The sequence below is a fragment of the Gymnodraco acuticeps genome, unplaced genomic scaffold, assembly GCF_902827175.1.
Source record: "Gymnodraco acuticeps unplaced genomic scaffold, fGymAcu1.1, whole genome shotgun sequence".
NCBI lineage: Eukaryota > Metazoa > Chordata > Actinopteri > Perciformes > Bathydraconidae > Gymnodraco > Gymnodraco acuticeps.
In genome coordinates this window covers 411,382-436,354 of record NW_022990693.1, presented here as the reverse complement: position 1 = coordinate 436,354, position 24,973 = coordinate 411,382, and the positions used below count along the sequence as shown (strand labels likewise).

Below are 24,973 nucleotides of genomic sequence, written 5' to 3'. Positions count from 1 at the left end.
GCATGTCTATAGGTTTTCTTTGTGCATGTGAGTCTGTCTATGTTTGTAATTGTAAAATAACACCAGGGTGAAGAACTGAATTTCTCCTCTGGGATTAATAAAAGGGATGAAGCTCTCAATATCCTTGTTAAATTATTTTACCAACAAAAAACCCTCACAAAGCAAGTGTTGTCGACATATCTTGAAAACTCAACTCCGAAAAAAAGCTTAGTTGTAGCTGCTCCTAGTACTAGACTCCTGGTGCTAGGATGGGTTAAAAGCAGAGAACACATGTCACTGTGTGTGCTGTGTGCTCTGCATGTGTGACCATTAGAGAGGGGTTCATCCCTCCCAATATTATTATTAGAGTCTTTATCGTATCGAAATTGCTTTAAGGGCTCACAAAGAATCAAAAATATATGTATGATTTAATTAAATTAAATTAATTGTGGCAATGATTTATTTATTTATTTCTCTCTATAGCTTGTCCCAGGCTCCGTAGTACATTTTTACCTCAATATATAAACTTTTCTTTCTATGGCACTTCTAGGCTCTGTTCTTATGCACCTGCAGCCTTGTGACTATTATCATTAGGGAACTCAGCAGGGAACAAATCCTTTTCCAAACTTCACATCTAGTGTGTAACGATATGGGGATTGGAAGGCTTTCTCTTTTAAAATGTTCACAGGCTAGGTAGCACAAGTAAACTGACCTTTACTGTATATGTCGAAGTTAAACCAGCAGAGTGTCTTTCCAAAAACATGTCCTTGTTACTTTGAAGTATACACAGACCTCACTGTAAACACTTCAATGTGTTTAATACTGCAGTTACTAATACAAATCCCCTAATAAAAAAGTTTGACAGAGATCAAATAAAAAAATGCATTTATTGAATGAAAGTGGAAACAGAAACACTTCCCCCATGCAAAACACCACCACTTTCCAAATCAATAATAACTGATGGTGGAAATTCAAGATCTTTTGGAAATTGTGCGAACTGCCCCTTTAACTGTTCAGTGTTCATTGGCTTCCTGCTTAGTATTCACTGCCAGCATGTGTGGTATTTATTTATGTTGGAATCAACCCTCATGTCTCAGAGGCTGAGTACACGGCCCTGTTTAGGAAGAGGTTTCCATGGAGACATGACGATAACATGATGACGATGAGACAGTACTTCATTTATCTCTTTAAAAAAGGAAGGAAAATCGATAAGAAAGCGGTAGTCTCCCACTTGTACTTTACGGGCTCACAGTGAAAACCTCTCCCTCTTTATTATTCTATATCAAAAGACTACAAATGATTTTCTATTTACTTATTGTAAACTTATTGTCCACGTCTTTTACTTTTCAGGCTCTTTACGACACAATTTGCCTTGTTTAATTTCTATTCTTGACATTAAGTAAGTGAATTCACAGAGTACACAAGCAGACTATCAAGGATACAATTATTGGAGAATGTTGAATAACATACTTGCAATATGCTGCTGTTTTGACCTTCTTCAGTCTAATTAAAAGTGTTTTGATGACTGATTTCTTTTCAGAGAGTATTTGTCTGGTGTCTGGAGAAAAACAGTTTTCTTCCTCCGGCTTCAGATTGTCCTACAATTAGATTCAGATTAGATTGTGTTATGTACTCCAACAGCCTCCAATTGTGAACAAGTGTTGAGGTATTTCCTCTGTGTGTGAACTCTCATGCAATATGCGAGAAGAAAGCCTATTTCTGTGGAGATCTGGCCTCAGCTGATAATACCTCGCTCCACAAATAAATCACAACCCCACATCCTCAGCTGTCCCTTGTGCTGCATCCCTGCTGCACTGTGTTACGTCTAAGAACGTTATCAACTTTTAAAGGGCAGATGGGTGTTTTTAAACAGGACAACAACAAGTATTCCGCTCCATCACAATCCCTGAATGATGTCTAGAGCAGTCTGAGGGGGTCACAACTTCACAATAACACTGACAGTGATTTTGACTTGATTTGAGATAGAACCAAGGATAATATTTCTATACTTAATTCATTCAGCAAATATGGAGGAAGCAGCTCACCGTTGTTATTCTGCTAAAAAACAGTTACATTTACATTATTCTGTGTACCAAGAGTGGGACCTGGGACTTTTGTATATACTAGACCAGTGGTTCCCAAACCTTTTGTGCCCAAGGCACACCAAAGGACAAGTAAAAATCTCAAGGCACACCTATTGTGCAAAATAGCCCTTATAACACGTGTTATCACTCATATCATGTAAAATATCTGTAAATGTGCATAATTATTTACTAATGCCAAATAAAATGTGACAAAGACAACTATATTACTCATGAAATATTTATTAACGAAATATTTCAGAAATTAATTTGAAACTTTATCAAATTAGGCTTCATCAAAGCAGAAACACACTAATTTAAACCAGACAGGTCACAACATTAAAAATGAGGCAAAGGAAACTCAGCAGAAATTCAGCACAGAGAACTGTCAATGCAAGGAAGCTGCATTGTCCATGGTCCTGAACTACAAATTATAAATGTAACATTTCAGCTATCAGCATTGAAACATGTGCTATTGTAAATATTTTTGCCGACTTACAAATTAGTGAGATACATGTGCCTGTCGGGGCGCTGAGGAGAGGGCCACTCGCAAGTCCTGTTCAACAGAGAGCCGTGACCTCCTGTTGTTCTTCATGTAAATCAGAGTAGAGAACGCCAACTCCAGAGATGGGGTCGTTACTAAAAAAATGTAATATATTACATATTACTTTTTTTTAAAAAAGTTATATATTACACTACTACGTTACTATCTACATAAAGTAACTCGTTACTTTACTTGCCGAGCACGTACGAACTGCGCATGCGTGAGTGGCAATAACTTTCCTTACCAGCAGGCGGCGGTAGTGTGTATTTGTCATTCAAAACAGGCAACAACCGGAAGACAGAGAAGAAGAACAGACTCCATGATATAAACAAAAAAACATGTGTTCTTTGCAGGTGTGTGTTGAGGTTTGACGTGGTGTTTACAGCAGTGGATAACAGCTTCTGGCCTGGACACAGTTTGCACCTCACCGTCACATTCCTGTCTATTCTTTGGACGAACTCAAAATAATGGGCATACCACCACCCCTGGAAAGTTATCGCTGACTCAGCCATGTTTATGCAGCACTGCACGTGGAGATGTGGACGCGCAGATTACGTACATATAAACCTACAAAGTACTGATATAATAAATTAAAAAATAATTATTTTTGTGTAGTTGTATATTGCAATAATAACGTATGGTTGTCACAAAATCCCACGGCACACCCGGACTTGCCTCACGGCACACCAGTGTGCCGCGGCACACCGTTTGGGAACCACTGTACTAGACACATCTGTAGAGAATTGACAGAATACAACTTTGTTAGTGAAAGTATTCAGCTCTTTTGGAGAACCATCCAATATTCACATTCTGATGAGAGAGGGATGAACCTCAAAACAGGGGTCCTAGTTGTATGTCCTGTTTCCTAACAGCAACATGCTATTTAAACCATGAAGTCAATATTTCTTGAAATAGCACACTTGTTAGTAAACAGTTGCTTATTTGTAGATTTAGAAATTACGGAGCAACATTACTTATTTTTCATTTGGATTCGTAGTGTCTACATGATAAATGTAAGTCCAATATTCACCCTCTTTTAGCTCTGTTTTTTTATTAAAGAAACATACAAATTTGACATGATTGGACAATACTTGAAACATGTGATTTTGAAATGACTTCCCTGCATGCATCTGTACAGTCATGTCAAGATGGTAAGTCTCAATGTGTGGCATTTGTAAGAACTCTTTCAAAACCCACTTCCCAAAGACCTATCCTACTTTATCCATTTGTGGTGAATGCATGATCTGACTCCTTTAGTGAGAGTTTCAATCAAGGCTTACCTTGATCTACACATGACCCGGATGTTTTATATGGAATTGTATTGTCTTATTAAATGGAATGTAGGGCACTGACTGACGTGATTTATACTTTCACTAAGGTGTGAGGACCACAGTTGTGGAGAACATGTATTTATTTATGTCGTGTGATTGCACCCACCACTGGGGACCATAGCCGCTTTCACACCAAGTACTTTGCCGTACTTAGGGCTGGCACTAAGTTCCCCCATGGAACTAAGTACAGATCGCGTTCACACCGGAATAAGTTCGCTGAGGGAAGATTACGCAAATGAAGCCGCTGACGTCACTTCTTCTTCTGCTTTGGGTTTACTGGCAGGCCCCAAACAACTTCACGGCGTATACTGCCACCCGAAGTCCCCGGCCGGAAGTCCCCGGAGTTGGGGACTGGCTTCAGTAGAAGCTGCTGGGAGTCCCAGCAGATTCGACTGAAGCCTTCCGAGTAAAGCACCAGAACGCCGACACCTCCTCATCTCCACCGCCGTTTTTTTTTGTGTTGCCATAAGTTATTCTCTCTCCGTTGGTGCGCGGGGCTAATGCTAATAATGCTAATGCCAGCAAATACAATGGCGGCTTCACAAAACCTTTCAGAGTTTTACGGGCGTGGTTTGCAATTCACCCAGCCGATAGAAATTGGTACTTTTTTCTCCCCAGGATAGTCCCACCTCTCTAGCAGGCACTAAAAATGGGGGTAAAAGTTCTCGGAACTAAGTTCTCTTTTTGGTGTGAACGCAAAATTCCAGGCACTAACGGAACTAAATGGGAAAAGTAGGCTACAGGGAAAAGTACTCTACAGGGAAAAGTACTCCACAGGGAAAAGTACTCCGGTGTGAACGCGCCTCTTGATGTGAGAGCAGATACCGAGCAAGGCATCTTCTCAAGATTAGCTTTTTACCCAAAAATCTACTTTGCAGCCATTAAGCTTCTTTGTGTCTATGTATGAGCTTAATTCCTTTGCTCCTAACAAAAAATCATATAATGAGTGCATACAAATCTGTCATTGAAAGTAAATAAAATACATGACTGTTTTGCTGTCACTTAGCCTTTTGCACAACCCGGCTGTGAAGTTGAAAGGTGCTTTCAGACCACGTTTATCTTTTCCATGGTACCACACCACTAAGAACCGCCTGCATTATCAAATGCACTCATGAAAACTTAATCCAGCTGTTAGACAAACTGCAGAGTCTGACAGCACAAAAACAAGCTCTTCAGACTCAGACCCCATCCTGAGAGCCGGTAGGCAGCGAGAGACTCTTTGGCTGCATGGCTGCCTCTGATCCTGTTAGCAGGGAGCTCTGGATCTTCCTTATTGGTATATGTTTATGGTCTTCAAATTAAGTTATGTTTTAAAAAAATTGTTTACTCAGAAGAAAATCCAACTGCAATAAGATTAGCAAATATACAAATATAGGATTCGTTGGTGAATCAACATGTCCGAAGACATTTCATGTTTCTCACACCTCTAAAATGTGATAATAACCTGCAGGTTCATGTCCTCTGTGTCTGTCTCATTCAGTATTACATTCTGCTCACTACTAAGATGTAGTGTGATATAGAATCCCACTATTACATATTCTACTACATGCTGATTGTGGCGGGCATCAGGCGTGTGTAGACCTGCAGATGTGTGAGTCTGATCCAAAAAAAGAACTGTGAGGCATTTCAAATCTTCACCTCCTCCTCCATCCAGCCATTCCACCATTCCTCCTCTCCGTTCAGGGAGTGCCACCTCCTCCACCTGCTGCCGTCCGTCTGTCTGTCACACAGAGCTGCAGTTCAAACTGCTTTAGGTGCACAGAGCTGATAAACATTTAGAATTTTTACTGACGTTTTCAGTTTTTCTCTACAGGTCTCAGAGATCAGGAAACTATTTTTGTTATTGTAAATCACCCCGTTGAGAGGAACTAAATTGCGTTTTTAGGATACAAATGTGCAGACAAGATTGCCATCCTGCATATTACTTTCACCAACGTGGCTCCTGGAGAATCTTGAATCACTGCCATGACTATTGCTCATTTGGACTCTGCCACTTTCAGGACATCCGTCTCAGTGCAATGGTTGCACCTGCACCTGACACAATGCCGGAAACTCAGCACAAAAATAACAGATAGAAGTCCTGGTCATCAACACGGCATGCTGAACATCTTTGTTTGACAAGTATGTCACCAAAACTGAATTTGCTAGTGAAACTAAAAGAGTTGTATTTAAACTTTAAGATTTAGTGTTTAAAATCAGTTTTTCACTTTGCACTAGAATCTGATTATTTTTATTAAATTGCACACGGACCATTTATTCACAGCAGTTACATTTGTAGATGTTTGTTGACATGAAATGTAAGGGAATGTCTGGCCGTGCTCAGTGTCTAAAAGTAGATGGTTATTGTAGAGTTATCAAGATATTCACGGGTACCATTTAATTATGTATATATCATCAGAGATCTAGCTCTAGCTCAGGGAAGGTTTTGATGTCTCCGTTCTCATCACTTCAGATCAGATCGCTCCATGTGTGCAGGGTCTATCCCTTCAGAAGTTATTCTATGCCATGAATACCTGTCCCTGCTCCTCTGTGACTGATACACTGACCGCCGGCCAGCAGTGAATGTGTGCTATGTGTTCCTGTGACCTGCAGGACACCAGATACCTCCAACCCGCCCAAACAGGCATCCATGCTGACACTGTACACGTCTAAACACACACGCACAAATTCAAACACACAGATAGACTTTCTCCCTGTGCACAGACACAAATACACACACATAGCTAGGCCTGGGCAGTTAAAGAAGTGAACACATGAAGGTAGGACTGTGAGGAATGGCATTGCTGGGGGCCAGAGTGATGGAAAGCAAGGGCGCCGGAAGCAGGGGGGCCAGGGAGCCATTGCCCCCCCCCCCCACTTTTCAGCCCTGCCCCACATTTTCGCAGCAGCAGATGCCGCGGAAAACTGTACAAATCCCGTTTCAATAATTCCCCTCTACTCTAAAGTCGCATCTAAAACGCGATCTGATCTAGCTGTGTATATTTTGATATTTTTGATTGTTATATTCAATCTCACTAGCTACAGGCATGTTTGAAGCTTGTAAAGGGAAGATGACAGCTCTCACTGGCCACTCTGCTGTTCCTCAGCGCCGCTCCCCCTCCCTCCCGCTGAAATTATGAATGTAAGGTGCTAATCATAGATAACACGGCAGGGTCCATTACAGTTTGTTTTTATCTGATTTCAAATAAGCAAAGTCTTGGCTTTCAGAATATTAAACTTGTTTCGGCAAATTCAGATGATAAATAGGCCTACAACTTTGAAGCTTGTGACGGCATAATTACAAGCGGAGAACGGAGTAACTTGGGTCACAGCAGGCATAACAACAGCCGGTGTTTCCCGTGAGTGCAGTAATCCAAACAAAAATATTTCCCCTCCATAGTATTTTGATAATTTGCTCCGCTAATAATCAATCAGATCGATGGATTCCAGAGAAGAGAAAACTTTAAAGGCCTTTTTCTCAAAATGATGACTCTGTAACAGTCATTATATAATGTGACATATTTTGCTTAATATTTGGAGTAGCCTACAAAAACAATCCTGATATCATTAGAAAGCTAGGAATCAAAATGTGTCTTCGGGTCAATGCGACTGATTTCGATGGAACAGGTCACTTTGCATTAGGTAAAATAAAGCAGGCAGACATAACAGGAAGAATATGTAGGCCTACATTTTAACCCAATGAAATAGGACATTGTCACACCATTCAAATGTATCCATGTAGGCCTACCCTAAATTACAACCAATAAAAAAGCTTAGATTTGTTTATTTGTTACGTTGTTTACTTTATTTGTTACGTTGTTCTGTGTGTGTCAGCCGTTAACCTAGAGATAGAAAGAATATATACACTTGCAAACATGTCAGAAGAACCAGCGCAGAAGAAAACTAAATACAGTCAATCTAAACTTAAATTTAACAACTGGAAGGTCATATCCCTGACATCCACATCTCCGGAGCCTGGACCTTCTTCAAACAGCGAAGCCAGATGAACCCAAAAGCAGCAGCTCTGCGGCCGCAGAAACTGTCAAAACCACCACCGCCGCCGTCGTTGAACCGAAACAGGCTGGTTCCGACTGCATGGAGGATTGTTGTCGGGACATTGAGGCGGGTAAAGCTGTACAGCTAACTATCGGAAAAAAGGAGACCGCTAGTAGATTATTTGGGCAAAGAGAAGGTAGGCCTACTTCAACGCAGAATGGTACAAAAACAGAGAGTGGTTAATTATTTGCAAAACCACTAAACGATAGTGATAAACTGCGATGTTAACAACCTCATGATAACCTCATATTTTTTTAACTTAGGATCATACCTGTGTTTAGTCTAGAAAAAGGTAATTGTCAGTGGCGTTTTCTCCTGGAGGCCAAGGGTTAGGGTTAATCTGGGTTAATCTGTTTTTTCGGATTGTAGTTATAATTTTAATAAATAAATAAAAACACTTCGTTTAGTTTCGGAAATTCTTTGCTGTGTGTTGCTGCCGGCCCGTCTCTCCCCCATTCTCATTGAGTATTTTACAAAGAGTGAAACAGCGCCCCTCTATATGTTATGGTGAAACAGTAGATTGCACTCTTTGTTGCGAGAGGAGGCCAGCCGAAATTGGCTTCCCTTGGTGAAAAAAAATGGAGGGATTGACCAATCAGACAAGGCTAACGTCATGCCCCTGCCAACCTGTGATTAGTCAGGGCCATGCCAAGGGAAGCCAGAGGCGGCTGGCTTCCCTTGCCTCCAATCAAATCGCATCAATTTAGTGTGGCAGTGACGCATCCTAAAACCCGGAAGTAAGCTGCGCTCGGTTTCCCTCGACAAAAAAGCAATGGGATTTCTACATAGGATTTTGGAAAATAGCTCGAAATAAGGTCAGTGGAAAATGAACCTGTTAGATAAATGCAAGTTTTGTTCAGCCGGATAATATTCACATGTCTACCCTACTTTTATTATTTTGTAATCATAAATCTAATCGATAGAAGATAGATAGCGTCACTGCACCACTCTCACCGCCGTTAGAAAGCAAGCAAGTGCAATTATGGAGGGTGGAGATTTGGAGTATTTCATCAAAAATAATTGTACTAAACTTCCGCTACAGCAGCAACTAAAAATAAAATATGATGACAGGCCAATGCCCAAACTGGAGCTGTGTACAGCGAGGAAAAAAGGAGCGAATCGGACGTAAAACGTTAAAGGTCTCCTGATTTAGTTTGTGAATGAATGCTTATTAGAGTTTGGGCTGGAGAGTGCGTGCGGACCTGTCGGTTAGATAACAGGCGTGTGTAAGTCCTGCATCTGATACAAATGTGTGTAAAATGATACCGGGTGCTGTAATCACTCATCTGGTTACGTTATCACATTGACCACCACACCCCCGACCCAAAAGAAAGGACGTATTATTGGCTTCCTCTAATTTTCTCCCCACGCAACGCTACTGGTAATTGTGTGCATTTTATTATAAAGTTGTATATTTACAGACTGTTGCAAAAACTAAGAAGCTTATAAACATCAGGTTTAAAACTAAAAGAGCTTTACAAAAAAGTAACACAATGAAAGATGTTTGGAGTTTTATTTGAGTTATTCATTACATTTTTATAAAAGAGATGCTGATTTGAAACCGTTGTTACATTCAGTTACGGCACTTCTTGTTTCTGCCGGAGAGAGGGGAGGCTGTCCCAAAGCTTGCTGCTGTATTTACTCCCTCCATCTGACAGGAGGGAGCCTCATGTGTCCCTCCACGGAGTTCACTCCGTCACGGAGAGGGGAGTGTGTAGGGGTAGGGTGTAGGGCGTGGTTTGGGAGTGGGCCATACACACGCACTTTTTTTGCCCCCCCCACTTCTAAAATGAATCCGGCGCGCCTGATGGAAAGTCACGTGATTCTGTGTAACTATAGCACTTATGACTGGCTGATGGTAAACTGACCAGAAGACAGCTTCAGCAAAATCTTCAGATAAATCAATGAAATCTTAAATATTCTACGAAAGACTAGTATCTGCCGAGGTCCGGCTGTTTGCATAGCCGAAAAAAGGAACTGTGGATTTACTGCAGCTGTCAAAGTTGGTCGTTATTTCTCACCACATCAAGTCACCCCGAGGAGTTTGCCATCTTTAAAACACAGCAACTATCCAAGTATTAGGGTTAGGGTTAGGGTTACCAGCGTATGTTGATGACACTGGGATATTTTCTTGGGTGCTTCTAACAATCTGCTTCTGCCGGCCTCATTCCTGCTTTGGTAGCTTGCATCATGTCTCAGTGTTTGCTGGTGCATGGAATATTAAATGGTTTCGAAATGAACTGCCAGCCGTGCTACTTCAAAGGTCTGAGTGGGCATCAAAGTGGTACGAAACTAGCCATGGAATCTGCTGGGCAGTCCCACACTGATCCAATGCAATTTATTTGGTCGCAGCGAGAACCTAGCCCGAAACCAGTGTAATATTCTTGTTTTCGTAAATATGTCCTTTTGCGCTACATTTCAATGCCAGAACAAACATCTCATCATGTGATTGACCAATGTAAGACAATTTGTATTTCAGGACAGCAACACACTTGGCAGCATTTAATTTGTATCTATGTTCGGGACACGGTGCATTGGTTGGTGCACTGTTGTTGCTTTCTTCCGTTTCACTGGAATGTTCTGCCGCTTTCCGCTCTCAAGACCCAAATACATTTTCTGTTTTCTGGGAGGGACATTCGACCTGACTTTAACCCTTACAAGCATTAGTAGACATTGCAACTAATTATTGGGAAATGTTAGTTTTGCAGGTGTACTTCTAATCCTAGCATAGCCTTGGGCATTTTGGAAACATTTTGGCTTGGGTTGCCGATGTAGAGGAATGACCAGGACTATGGAAAGAATCTAAAGAACGTTGTCCCAGAAACTTCAGAGTTACGGCCATGTCACTGTTAGCAGGCTCTTAAAGTCCACATTATAACTGAGCCTGCTGTGCAGCTACACCTTCTTAAGAATGTTGCTGGAACTAATTTACTGTTATATGATACGGTCCTGTTATGATGGCATGTCAGGGGGTATGCTGCATATAGACGTATTAAAAAGGACCACATGTATTGAAATAGTTCCATGAATAATTCAACTATCACTACTGCTGAACAGTAAGTGAGACAGTGAGTGAGGAAATGATTGCTCATATCATTTTAACTTTTGAATATGGTAGGGTATTATTAATTATTATTATCATTATTATTATTATTAAGCAAGCAGTGGCGACTGGTCATTAGGGGCAGGTGGGGCACAGCCCCACCTAGTGTCAGCAGAAAGTATTAAAAATAATGATTACAAAAAAATGCAAACAAAATAAATATATATATATATACATGTTTAATCATCTGATTCGTCTGTACATTGCTTTTTTAGTCTGTGTTCTTCTAATTAGTGTCTACAGTGTGTGCCTATTGAGCTGTTTAGAGCCATGTGGGACAAAACCCGATCCTGCCCCTCCCTCTCACTGTCTAAGTCAATGGTGACTGTAAAAAGTACACTGCGCATGCTCAGAATATTTTACTATTTAATGTGTGTGGCAAAAAAATAATGACCATAGGGGCATAGAGCTGCCATCCCCACCATACGTCATCTCACATAATTCAGAGCTGATTGGCTGTAAGTACGTGTGCCGCGAAAAGTGTGGTGTGTGAAGAGGAGACGAGAGAGCTGCAGTGTCTGCGTCCTAAAACCCGGAAGTAAACTGCGCATGGCTTCCCTCGACAAAAAAGCAATGAGATTTCTCCATAGGATTTTATAAAATAGCTCCAAATAAGATCTGTGGGAAACAAACCTATTAGATAAATGCACGTTTTGTTCAGCCGGATAATATCCACATGTCTACCCTACTTTTACAATTTTCTAATCATAAATCTATCGATTAGATTTATGATAGACTTTTGAAACTACAAGAACATAAGGAGGACTTTTACAAAAAAGTAATAGTGATTTTTGTCCAGAAGGATAGGCAAATGGACTTAATCTTCATGTCAAGGTAAGACTGCAATTTTATTGAAAATGGGATCTTACTAAGAGAGAACAATTCAATATTTAAATGATAACAATTAAAAAAAATTGGGTATCCTTTTGTTGAACTGTCTGTTTAAAATTAATTGAAGCATCAGACAAAAAAAGCTTTTGAAAATAATATTATATTTTGATTTAGGTCAAAATATAATATTTGTAAACCTGAAGAGTCAGTGCCAGTGCCTCACCAGCCATGAACCTCTCTGCAGAAGCTTATAGACATCTACGTTTTTTGTGCCCCACCACTTTTGTACATATAAAAACGCCACTGTAAGCAAGGCAAGGCAAGTTTATGTATATAGCACCTTTCAACACAAGGCAATTCAAAGACATTAAGAAAATGGCATTTAAAAACAGTCATTAAAAAGCAAAGATAATAAAAGAAACATTAAAAGAAAAAATACATGAATAAAAGTTACAGTGCAGTTTAAGATATGAATAGTTCAATTAAAAGCAGCGACAAAAAGAAAAGTCTTTAGTCTGGATTTACCAGGACCTGCAGGTTTGTGGTAGTTTGTTCCAGATATTTTGAGCATGATAACTGAACTTCTCCATGTTTGGGGGGACAGAAAGCTGGATGGTTCATAATTTAGCAGGAGGTCAGAAATGTATTTTGGGCCTAAACCATTCAATGCTTTATAAACCAGCAGCAGTATTTTTGAAATAAATTATTTGATACACGGGAAGCCAGTGTATACTGTCTTCCTTTACCGTAAATCTCCCTTTAAGAAGGACCAACAAGTTATCAATAGGGTTTAGGTCAGGTGAGGAAGGGTTAAGGACAGATGAGGAAGGGTTAAGGTCAGGTGAGGAAGGGTTTAGGTCAGATGAGGAAGGGTTTAGGTCAGATGAGGAAGGGTTTAGGTCAGGTGAGGAAGGGTTAGGTCAGATGAGGAAGGGTTTAGGGTCAGATGAGGAAGGGTTAAGTTCAGGTGAGGAAGGGTTACGTTCAGGTGAGGAAGGGTTTAGGTCAGGTGAGGAAGGGTTTAGGTCAGGTGAGGAAGGGTTAAGTTCAGGTGAGGAAGGGTTAAGTTCAGGTGAGGAAGGGTTAAGTTCAGGTGAGGAAGGGTTAAGTTCAGGTGAGGAAGGGTTAAGTTCAGGTGAGGAAGGAAGGGTTAAGTTCAGGTGAGGAAGGGTTTAGGTCAGGTGAGGAAGGGTTAAGTTCAGGTGAGGAAGGGTTAAGTGCAGGTGAGGAAGGGGTACGTTCAGGTGAGGAAGGGTTAAGTTCAGGTGAGGAAGGGTTAAGTGCAGGTGAGGAAGGGGTACGTTCAGGTGAGGAAGGGTTACGTTCAGGTGAGGAAGGGTTAAGTGCAGGTGAGGAAGGGTTAAGTGCAGGTGAGGAAGGGGTACGTTCAGGTGAGGAAGGGTTACGTTCAGGTGAGGAAGGGTTAAGTTCAGGTGAGGAAGGAAGGGTTAAGTTCAGGTGAGGAAGGGTTTAGGTCAGGTGAGGAAGGGTTAAGTTCAGGTGAGGAAGGGTTAAGTGCAGGTGAGGAAGGGGTACGTTCAGGTGAGGAAGGGTTAAGTTCAGGTGAGGAAGGGTTAAGTGCAGGTGAGGAAGGGGTACGTTCAGGTGAGGAAGGGTTACGTTCAGGTGAGGAAGGGTTAAGTGCAGGTGAGGAAGGGTTAAGTGCAGGTGAGGAAGGGGTACGTTCAGGTGAGGAAGGGTTACGTTCAGGTGAGGAAGGGTTAAGTTCAGGTGAGGAAGGGTTAAGTTCAGGTGAGGAAGGGTTAAGTTCAGGTGAGGAAGGGTTAAGTTCAGGTGAGGAAGGGTTAAGGTCAGGTGAGGAAGGGTTAAGTTCAGGTGAGGAAGGAGGCCATGTCATTATTCTTTCATCTTTAATAATACCAGCCCATACCAGAACCCACCTCCACCTTGCTGTCACTGAGTGGAACTGGAGCTCTGGGCCCGGTACTGATCCAGCCATGGGCCCATCCATCTGGTCCGTCAACAGTCACCCTCATCTCATCAGTCCATAAAACCTTTGAAAAATCTGTCTTCAGATATTTATTGACCCAGTCTTGACGTTTCAACTCACGTGTCTTGTTCAGTGGTGGTTTTAGCCTTCCTCTCCTTGGCCATGTCTCTGAACACCTGGTACTTCTGGCCCTCCTGGTAGGTTGCAGTTCTTGAATATGACAGCACTGGAGGATAATGGCTTCCTGGTAGATTCACGTTTGATTATTCTCTTTGGCAACACTTTTGATGGTTCTTTGATCACGAACAAATATCTTAGCAATGTCAAGAGTGCTGCATCGCTCTGAGAGGCTTTAAACAATTTTTGACTCTTCAAAAGTCAGTTAAATCTCTTTTTTGGCCCATTTTGCCTGAGGAAAAGAAGCTGCCTAATAATTATAGACACCTGGATATAGGGTGTTGATCTCCCTAGGCCACACCCTCCCTCGTTACACAAATACACATGACACCTGATATGCTTACATCCAATACACATTCAAGTTCATACAACTTGGAGTTGGAATATATTCACAACAATTATGATATGGTCAAAATACTCACTTGCCTAATAATTGTGCACACAGTGTAATGTCTCTTTTTAATTGACCTTGATACATTGTAAGTTATTGAGTGAACCAGAATAACCTGTGGTCTTTCTCTGTTTCAGACTCTGACAGAGACCTGGAGGACAGCCATGTTTGCAGCCAATCAAGAGATCCAGCTGTGAGTAAAAACTCAGCTCCTTCCCTTTATGCAAAATTAATACACAAACATACTGTAGAATTTCTTAAGTCAGAGCTGTAATACTAAAGTGAGTTTTGAGAGATTGGAGCCCCTGATCAATTTGACAAATTTCAGTTTACATCAGTATTCACTGAGGAAGAGATGGTGCATGTTTTGTTTCTGCGTTGTCAATCCTTTTTTTAAGACACCATCTGCTGTGCACACTGTAATAACACAGTACTGCAGCTCTGATACAGTATGACACTTTAACTCAGTGGAGCGATTATTTTTGCAGTTTAATGACCAAAATGAATGGAACAGATGTTGCTGTTTGTTTTCCACACGAAAATTGACTTTCGTGTGGTCAAATCTTATATGTGTAACCCTCCATCATCACCACATTTCATTTAACACCCTTTCAAACTGTAAATATTGTATCGGACTACATGAAAAACTGCAGTAAATATACAAAGAATAGACACTGAACATGTATTGCGTGTGCCAGGTGTGATCCATGTGGGGGGATGGGCACATAAGGGGGGGGAAATACATCTAGAGTGTGTGTGTGTGTGTTTTATCTGATCCAGATGGTTACTAATTCCTTTTCTTTATGGCAGTACACCATGGGTGTTACAAAGTTGACTAAATCATCCAAAATGCAATGAAAGTGGTGATCAGCAATTTAATATGTTCAAATGTCTACTGTGAAGGATATCATAAAGCCTTAATACAATTGAATGTAAAACAAAAAAAGTTATGATTGATGAAAGTAGTAAATCGGTCAGATTTGACCCGAAGACAACAGGAGGATTAACATAACTGCATTATTAAATGGGTTATACTTTAGTAAGACAGTTCTTTTTGACTGTTTACAGGGTGCTTAGTCTGGGCTGTGTCTTCATTTATTGTTACAGTGAATGTGTTTTTTTGAGCTTCCAACAATAAATAATACGACCACTGTGTGTCATAAAGGGGTAAAATAGAAGATATTTGGTTTTGAGTAGGTTTTGAAAAAAACATAGAATAAAATAAATAATTAGTATTGTATAATTAGTTTACATTTGTTTGGAAATGTGTAGTCGGTAAGTGTCAGTGGTGAAGCCTGAGACAGGATGTTTTTACAAGATTGACCATGCAAGAGTTTATGAAACAAGTAGAGGAAGCAGATATGGAAGACTGGGACATGCCATGTTTCCCCCAGGAGGTACGAGGTTAAAAACAAACAAAAAATAGCTCAGTTTGATTCAGCCCACAATAACAAAGAAATCCAGCAGAGACAGCAGATGTAGCAATTAGGGGAATTAAAGACACACATTAAAACCACATGATAATAATACACAGTAACATATCCAGAAAATCTATATCAGTTTTGGCAGAAGAAGTACATGTTCTTCATTACCTGCCACCACTGATTTATAGTCAGAATAGATTCAGGAGAGAAATGACCAGATTTCCCTGCTTTTCCAAAAGAAACATTCAGTTATAAAATATCTGACCATCAATCATCTGCAGAGAATGATGATGAAAAATAACATATACATCTTCTCTGAGTGAAGCTTCATACATCCTCAAGTGGATTAGGAGTGAAAAGGCAATCGTCAGTTTACAGAGCAGTTCGGAGTACAACAAAGTTTGTATTACCTTTTTAAAGCTGCCACACACACACACACACACACACACACACGGCAGCCTGGAGCTTCTCAGTATAACCAGTTTTCTTTATTTGAGTCGCTTCACTGGAGCTGAGAATGTCAGTGGTTGTTGAAATAAATGAATATCTGCGGTCCCTGAGTGATTTACATGTTCCCACAGCAGTCTCCCAGAGGCTGCAGTGCCAACGCTGCTAGGAGGCACTGGAGATAATGTAGTTAGTTGAGTTAAAGGGTAAAAGCACTCTGAAAACTGCTGATGCATCAACATTTCAAACGATCTTCTTCCTGTGTGGGCAGGTAAGAGACAAGAGGCGGTCGCCCCCCTCCAACAGATCCCCCTCCTCCCAACAACGCAACCCTCACCACAGCACAGAGGAACAGGAGAGCCCAGAGAGAGTGGTGAGACACACACACACACCACTTCCATCTGCAGGAATGTTTGTGTGTCACAGGAGGCTGTGGCTCAGTGGGTTAGTGCGTTGATCTTTGGATCAGGGCATCCCCAGTGCAGTCAGCATGTAGTCGTGTCCCAGGGCAAGACCCCTCACCCAAAATTGCTCCTGTGGGGACTGCCAACACCTACCTTGAGTGTATGTAAGTTGCTTTGGATAAAAGTGTCTAACAAATGACCTGTAATGTAATGCCCCTTTAGATGTACAGAAATACGTTGGTGATGCAAACACCAAATACCATGATGCTAAAATAGGGGCCCTATTCTGCTTTTTGGGGGTTGGGGCCCTATTCCCTCTTCTGTAATGTGTTATAAAGGTTTGTGTGCATGCAAATGGTCTGCAAAGGCTAACATCCCTGTGTTCCCTCCAGAGGGAGTTTCTCTCTCTCTCCCACTCCCCCCCCTGACTGCAACACTTCCATTTGTAGTCCTTTGTTTACTTCCGCAATATTGTTACATAATTATGGAAAACTCGCACTCCTATTGGTTAGCGCTCCAACACATTGTTTGTGAAGGCTAAGGGGCGGGAGATCTCTAAGCGGTTGACCAATCACAACAGAGCCGACCAGCTAACCAATCAGAGCAGACTGGGCTCTGGTTTCAGACAGAGGGTGAAAAGAGGTGCTGCAGCACAGGCAGAGAACAATAAAGAGCTTTTTGAACATTAAAGCATGGAGACATGTCACAGTAGAGACACTAAATACTAATATGAACCTGAACATTTGAATTATGGGGCCCCTTAAACTAGAAGAATTTGTCTTACTGTTATGGCGCATTTCCACTACACGGCCTCGCTCGGTATGGCTAGGCCTCGTTAGGACTGGCTCACTTTATGGCGCATTTCAGTTTAGGAACTGGGGTAGTATCTAACGCAGTGTAAGCGGAGCCGTGACCAGTGGCGTCGCCTGGCCTGGGCATTAGCCCCGAATGTTTTTTCTGTAGCCCCGGACAATTCTTCCTCAATAATATAATACATTAACCGTGTTTTACGTGACTGTAATTTCCCGTGTTCAGTGAATGCAACAGAGGCAAGACACCAGACCAATCAGAGAGTTGCATGGAAATAAACGTGTGCTTGTGTCATTCAAGCTCGGCTCTGTGTGTGTGGCAATAGCGCATTTAGTGTGATAGAGAGAGAGGGAGAGAGGGAGAGAGTGAGAGAGGGACCGGTGCCAGCAGGGACCGTGTTGTTAGCATCTGGTTAGCTAGCTGCACTAACGGACATAAGGAGCTGTTTGTTCCACGACAAGCTGGAGGAGAGTCCTCTCCTCTCAGACTGAGAGTCCTCTCCTGTCAGACTGAGAGACTCAGGTGAGCTAAAGGACTCTGAGTGTTTAGATAGTTAACTTTAGTCTGTTATCTCAGTGGGTCTCAAACGGTTTGGTCACAAATTATTCAAAAGATTATTTCCACGGCACACCTTCATATGATCATTATAAAAAAAATAAGAGAATAAATGAAAAACATTTTTTTTTTTTTGTGGCTGACATGGCGACCCCAGCAGACACCAGGCCCATACAAACCAGATCACAATAGTCCAGGCCGATCTGCTGAGGTCACTGTCCGTCACATAAACAACCATTTCTGCCAGCTTAGCAAGCCTGTCGCATGCAGCCTTTTCATGCCATAGCAGGAGATTGCCATTTGCAAAGTCAACAACAAAAAACATGTGAATGTGACAGATCTGAAACCAGCTGCAGGTGTCAGTGTAAACACCCAGACCCACATTTACGGATGTAAAGTGGAAGATTAACGAGTTATACCGAATAAAGCTGGTTTCCAACTGAAATGTCCGTGTAGCTAACAGCCATGTTAAACAGAAGGTGAGGGTTAAAGGGAAAAGTAAAACATCTGTAACAATACATTAAACTGTACACAGTTCCTGTTTACATCACCATCTAGATTGAACAGAAGTGCACATAGTAAAGAAATGAGAGCATTATTATAGAATTAAGTAAAAGCGATATACCCTAAAATAATACTTTTAACGAAAGCGTGGTTGATTCTGTGTTGATCTTCTGGCCTCAAGACATACTCCCTCTGTACTGCAGGTGCAGAAGGAGAAGCTACATGCAGAGCTGAAGCAGGTGTTGAGTCAAAAGAGAAGTCACCTGAGAGAGTCCACCTGCCAACCGGCCCAACCAGAGATGGACTCAGAGCCCACAGACCAGCAGACAGTAAGCAACAGCTTGTTAAACTCTGAGCTAAAACATGTTGTTTGTATCAGTGAGGGAAACTGTAGATCATAGTTTTTTATCTGCCATCGCTAATGTTATTAAAGGAGAGAGAACACATGCACATAAGGTTACTCCAATGGTTAATAAAGTCCACTTTTTCCTTTGTTTCAGTTAAAGTGGACCTATCATGCTATATTTGAATAATATATTGTAGGGCCATACCTATATAAAACATGTCTGTGAAGTTCTTTTTTCAAAATACCAAACAGATCATGCATTTTAGCCATGCCTCATTTTGCTCTATTCCAGCCCTGTCTTCACAAGGGCTGATTCTGTGGCAAATGAGCTGCAGCTGACCACGCCCCCCTGCAAAGGAGGGGGGCGAGGCACGAGCGTCATGTTACCATGCTGTTACCATGCCACGCAACCTCTCATGCCCCTGATAGGTGGAGAGTTGCCCATATAGGCGGAGCTCCTTGTTTCTGACGTCAGAACAATTTCAAATCTGTATCAGTCTGTATCAGATCCGTTGCAGCCCCGTTTTTAGAGATTTGGGTATGGAGGAAAAGAGAGCGGGTTGTGTTTTCTGACACTTGGTGAGTTCCCTGACACACCGGGGACACATATTCATGTATAAAAGACGTACAAAAGTGCATTTTGCATGATAGGTCCCCTTTAACCTGTTCTACACTGCCCCCCCGATACCGGGGGGGAAAATGCGTCATCTGCAGGAAACAGAGTCTGAGGGCATCTTAATATTCAATAAACTGAATGTTTTATATCCATGCAACAGGAAGAAACTCATCTAACTGATTTTTTTATTTTTTAAAACCCACAAAACTAGCGCTGAGCCTATGAATTAGCCACGAGCGGAAAAATGCCAACGCATTACTTCACAGAAACTCACTCATAACACCCTTATTACTTATCGTAGCTGCCCATCCAACCCATCGATCTGATCGTGAGATGACACAGAATCGATCGGTTCATACATCATCACTCCATGATAAGTACTCGCGAAGATATTAACAAGAACAGACATCAAAACATGTGGCGCTAGGTAGCTAGAAACGGCTCATCTTTGTCTGGTCAAAAGTGGTCTTCAATGGCATTAAAACAATAAAAACGCTGCTGAAGTTAATCCATAGGTTAATCCAATGTGTCTGTGTCCCTTTGAAATGATTTCTGATAATCCATAAGCAATAAACCTGCTTTTCCGTTTCCAGATGTCAGAGCGAGAGATGTTCGCTCTCATGCAAACCTGCATGCACAAAGCTCCCACCTTTTTTTGTTAATGTTGGTGTGTATGTGGAAATTCCCCTTCGATTCTATTGGCTCTAACGGTCAAAAAGAGATGTCATCACCAAAATCGACCAATGAGTTCCAGAGAAATGGTAAAAACGGCCATTTCCACCCAAATCACCTCAGAGGTGGTGTTGTTTTGCTAAACCTCTCTAAAAAGGTCAAATGTCACTTGTTTTGCATCAACCTTGATACAGGGTACTTATATGTTGTACTTTGGATTCCTAAAGCATTTAGTCTACCTTACCATCATCCAAGGGTAGTTTTCACTCTAAGTAAAAAATATTTTTTGGACGGACACTATAATTTACAGTTTTTTTACTATGTTCAATCCGAATTTTCTTTAAAATAAAAAAACATCTATATTGATTCTGACTTTTCTACATCCAACTCACAGGTTTATCATTACTTTGAGAAAAAAGATTATAATTTTCCCCTTTTAGAAGTGTAGTTATGGTCATTTGTTCTGGAAATGTCATTTTCGAGCCTGAGACCTGAAAAACAGGCTCAGTGCTTAACAGGTTAAGTTATTTCCTTGGGTCACTCACTGGAAAAGAGAATGGGATCCAAGAATAGTGTGAGCTTTTCTCCGTGGTAGTTTAATGCATTAAATGGATTCAGGAGCAAAGTGTCAAGTGACATGTAACTGTACAACAAATTCTGCACCCACTCAAGCAAGTGGGGCAGCAGTGGCTCAGGGGATAAGGCCTCTACGAATCGCAGAGTCATTTGTTCGATCCCCACCCCCTGCAGTCAACATGTCAAAAGGCGCATTCACACTGCGGTACTTTTCCCACAAAGGTTCATGTGAACTTAGTTCATGTGAACTCTTTTATCGCGTTCACACCAAAAAGAGCCGGTACTAAAATTAGTTCATGTGAACCTTTTTACCCCCTCGAAAGTCACTGCTAGAGAGCAGGGACTTTCGAGCGGCTCTTTTGTGAGAAAAGAGCTACATTTCTGATTGGCTGGAAGGATTGCAAACCACGCCCCGCAAAACTCCCAAAAAGTTTTGTGAAGCCGCCATTTTATTATCCTCGCATTAGCATTATTAACATTAGCATTAGCCCAGCGCAGAAACGCAGAGAGACTAACTTATAGCAACACAAAATAAAACATGGGAGTGGTGGAGATGAGGAGGTGTCGGCGTTCTGGCGATTTACTCGGAAGGCTTCAGTAGAAGCTGCTGGGAGTCCCAGCAGCTTCTACTGAAGCCAGTCCCTAACTCCGGGGACTTCCGGCCGGGGACTTTGGGCGGCAGTATACGCCGTGAAGTGGTTTGCGGCCTGCCAGTAAACCCAAAGCAGAAGAAGAACAAGTGACGTCAGCGGCTTCATTTGCCTAATCCACCCCCAGGGACTTTTTCCAGTGTGAACGCGATCTGTACTTAGTTCATGCGAACTAAAGAGTTCACATGAACTAAGTTCACATGAACCTTTGTTGGAAAAGTACCGCAGTGTGAATGCGCCTAAAGTATCTTTAGGCAAGGTATATCAAATCCCGTAGCTGTAGGGTGTTGAAGTGTATGCTTTGGATAAGAGCATCTCACACTTAGTGTAATGTAATGTTAAAGTGAAATAAGATCACAGAGTTCAAGCCCTTGTGCTTTTAAAACATTGCTACTCGGCAAATAATTAAGAAAAATACTGATAGATGTACATTCGGTGTCTGATGATATATTGATAACATTATGGAGTCCAGCATCCACAGAGTAATATCTTTAGTTCATAATTTCTCGTTTAGATACTATTAAATATAGTAATGTATTACTGTCTAAGCCACTCCCACTTTATGATCCAAGTATCATATCTATTTATTCCTTGGTTAATAAATCCAAAATATTAAATAAAAACATTTATTCAACAACTGTCAAACAACTGACCAGTTCTCCTGGTCAATGCCACTTTGATGTCAAATAAAGTATGAATATGCAGTTTTACTGCAGCCTAAGGTAGGTGTGTGTGTGTGTGTGTGTGTGTGTGTGTGTGTGTGTCAAGTTGTGATTTGGTTGAGTGATTGCAGATTCCTTATTGCTTCATTCAGCCTCTTGTTGGCCTCTTGATGCTCATTCAGGTTGAAAACCTTTTAACACAAAACATTACTTTCATTCATTTTAGGTAAATAAACATTTTCAACAAAAAACATGCCATCTTTTAACAAGCACGTTCTTTCTTAATTTACAATGACATTTAACCAAAAATAAATGCATTTCAACAAAGTAAATTATATATTTCAGCATCTTATATTTTAGCTTCTTTCCTCAGGACTAGAAATAATAATACATCTAATCAAACATGGTTCAAACAGATTAATACATTTACAAATATTCACCAGCAGCGTCTTGGTCGAATCTTTGAGTCTCTTCTCCTTTCTCACAGCGAACTGTTTGTCCTCTGCTGAGAGTGTGTTCCCAGGTGTGTTGCATTTAGCTCATTAAGTAGGAAGCTCACACTCTTCCTTTGAGCCACATTCTCAGTGGAATCACAGACCCTAGGCTCCCTGTCTCCACCTGCTGGACTGGAGCCAGATGTGAATTGCACTTCTCAAGCTCTGACAAAACAGTGTGTGTGTGTGTGTGTGTGTGTGTGTGTGTGTGTGTGTGTGTGTGTGTGTGTGTGTGTGTGTGTGTGTGTGTGTGTGTGTGTGTGTGTGTGTGTGTGTGTGTGTGTGTCATAAAAGCAAGACTGCAGGTATTACCCACTAAGTACAATCTGTCCACCTGGTACCCTCACATTCACACATAACAAATGGATGTAATGCATTCAAGCGCCTGTACATAGCCCGTCATGACCGTATTGTGGACATTGTGTCTGATGCGGTACGAAACATCTTACCATGTAGCGCAGAAATGTACAAGCATGCTAGAGTGCTACCAGAATGGTTTGGTTTTGTTGACACCAACCACAGGGAGGTGCTAATATTAGAAGTAGGCTGTGCCTTTGACCTGTACATGGACCAGGCTTTCCAGGACAAATATATCAAATACCAACCACTGCTCGATGTGATAACCAGCTTTGGGTACAAGTGTAGATATAGCATACTCATATTCGGAAGTCTTGGCCATGTATATAAATGCACCATGATTGGTCTGAGAATTGCTGGAATGTCAAAGAGAAAAGCCAAACAAGTTCCAGCTATTATTGGCAGCTTAGCCGTGTGGAGAGGGAGATGCTATGTGTTCCCCTAAGTGTTCTGTGCTGCTTAGCCCTGATATATTTGATTCCCTGTCTTATGTAATATAATTTGTGGAACCAAATATAGTATTCAAATGTGTGTGTGTGTGTGTGTGTGTGTGTGCGCGCGCGCGCGCGTGTGTGTGTGTGTGTGTGTGTGTGTGTGTGTGTGTGTGTGTGTGTGTGTGTGTGTGTGTGTGTGTGTGTTAGTGTGTGGAAGAAGCCTCTCCATCCATGGAGATCGTGGTGGAGACGGAGGCGGAGGCTGGAGCCAGCGGCTACAGTGTGACTGGTGGAGGACAGCGAGGGATCTTTGTGAAAGATGTCCTCAGAGACTCACCAGCTGCTAAACATCTCAGTCTCCAGGAAGGTACCTGTCATCTTTATGAGCACCTACAGTGAACATTCTGTAGTTAAAATGAAACGGTATAATGGTTAGCTACTACCATTGCCACTCCCCTACGGACATTTTGAACACTGGACATAATAATTCAAATGTTCTCTGTGTTAAGGGGACCAGCTGCTGAGTGCCAAGGTCTACTTTGACAACGTGAAGTATGAAGACGCTCTGAAGATCCTTCAGTGCGCCGAGCCATATAAGGTCAGCTTCCAGCTGAAGAGGATCATCCCTGGATTAGAGATCTGCGTACGGCCTCGTGTTCCCAGTGTGGAGGTCAAAGGTCCCAAAGCCAAGGTGGCCAAAATGGTATTTAATTATATTATGATATATACATACATATCTCTGCGAAGTAATCCATGGTAAACATCCGTGCGGGAGGAAGTTTGGGGGTTAATTTGGTAATATGATTAATTTGCACAAAAAGAATGAACACATCAAGGTTTCCAGATGTAATACGAGAGTTAATGTTGACAGCCCTAATTATTAGTCTGTATGTGTGATTTATAATTCGAAACTCAATTGAGTCATTTTAGATAGAGTATCATTTTTATATAGTATAAACATTTCGTCCAATCTTCTAGTCCCAAATTAGATTAAAAAAACATATTTTCCAAACAATTTCAGTTTTCAATTGATCAACCTAAAGCTAGTGCCTTAACAGTTAGTACCATACTCAATTTGAAAGCCTTAGGCTGAAACCTCTTGCCTTTTATGATTTATCAGAGTATGAAGGGCAGCAAGCAGTGCAAGGCCAAGAAGATGAGGGGTGGGCGTTTTGGTCTGAAGAGGCTGAAGGAGAAGCGCAGAGAGGAGCTGGTGATTGAGGGACAGCCTACCACGCTGGAGATGAGTGACGTAGACGTGGAGTTTTCTCTCCCAAAGTTCAAACCGAGGAAGAGCACTAAGGCTGAAGCAGAAGGAGCCGAGGGAGCAGCAGCTGTGGGGAAGGCCAAGAGGAGGATCAGGTTGGCCTTGTTTGTGTCCTTTTCATATTGAAATTGTCAAAATGACCCTCTGATCCAACTTGTGTAGGTGTTTAGAAACATTATGAGGCTAAAGAATAGTTACAAAAGTACCACAATTCTATACATGTTGTTTTTTCAAAAACATCATCAAATTAATATCGGAAAACTATTCTTATTTTATACAGTACAGTATTCTTTACAAAAGATTTTGGAATGTTTGCTAAAAAAAATTGCTAT

General features: G+C 41.5%; 1 protein-coding gene across 1 annotated transcript in view; it reads left to right on the top strand.

The window, feature by feature from the left end:
* Positions 1–6,037: 6,037 nt before the first annotated feature.
* Positions 6,038–24,973, top strand: part of prx (periaxin) — a 35,186-nt gene continuing 16,250 nt past the window's right edge. Inside the window, 7 exon segments of the mRNA XM_034230511.1 lie at positions 6,038–6,056; positions 14,561–14,616; positions 16,566–16,667; positions 18,771–18,896; positions 23,582–23,741; positions 23,884–24,077; positions 24,495–24,736. Of these exon segments, the coding sequence (XP_034086402.1) occupies positions 18,867–18,896; positions 23,582–23,741; positions 23,884–24,077; positions 24,495–24,736 (626 nt within the window). The 5' untranslated portion in view covers positions 6,038–6,056; positions 14,561–14,616; positions 16,566–16,667; positions 18,771–18,866.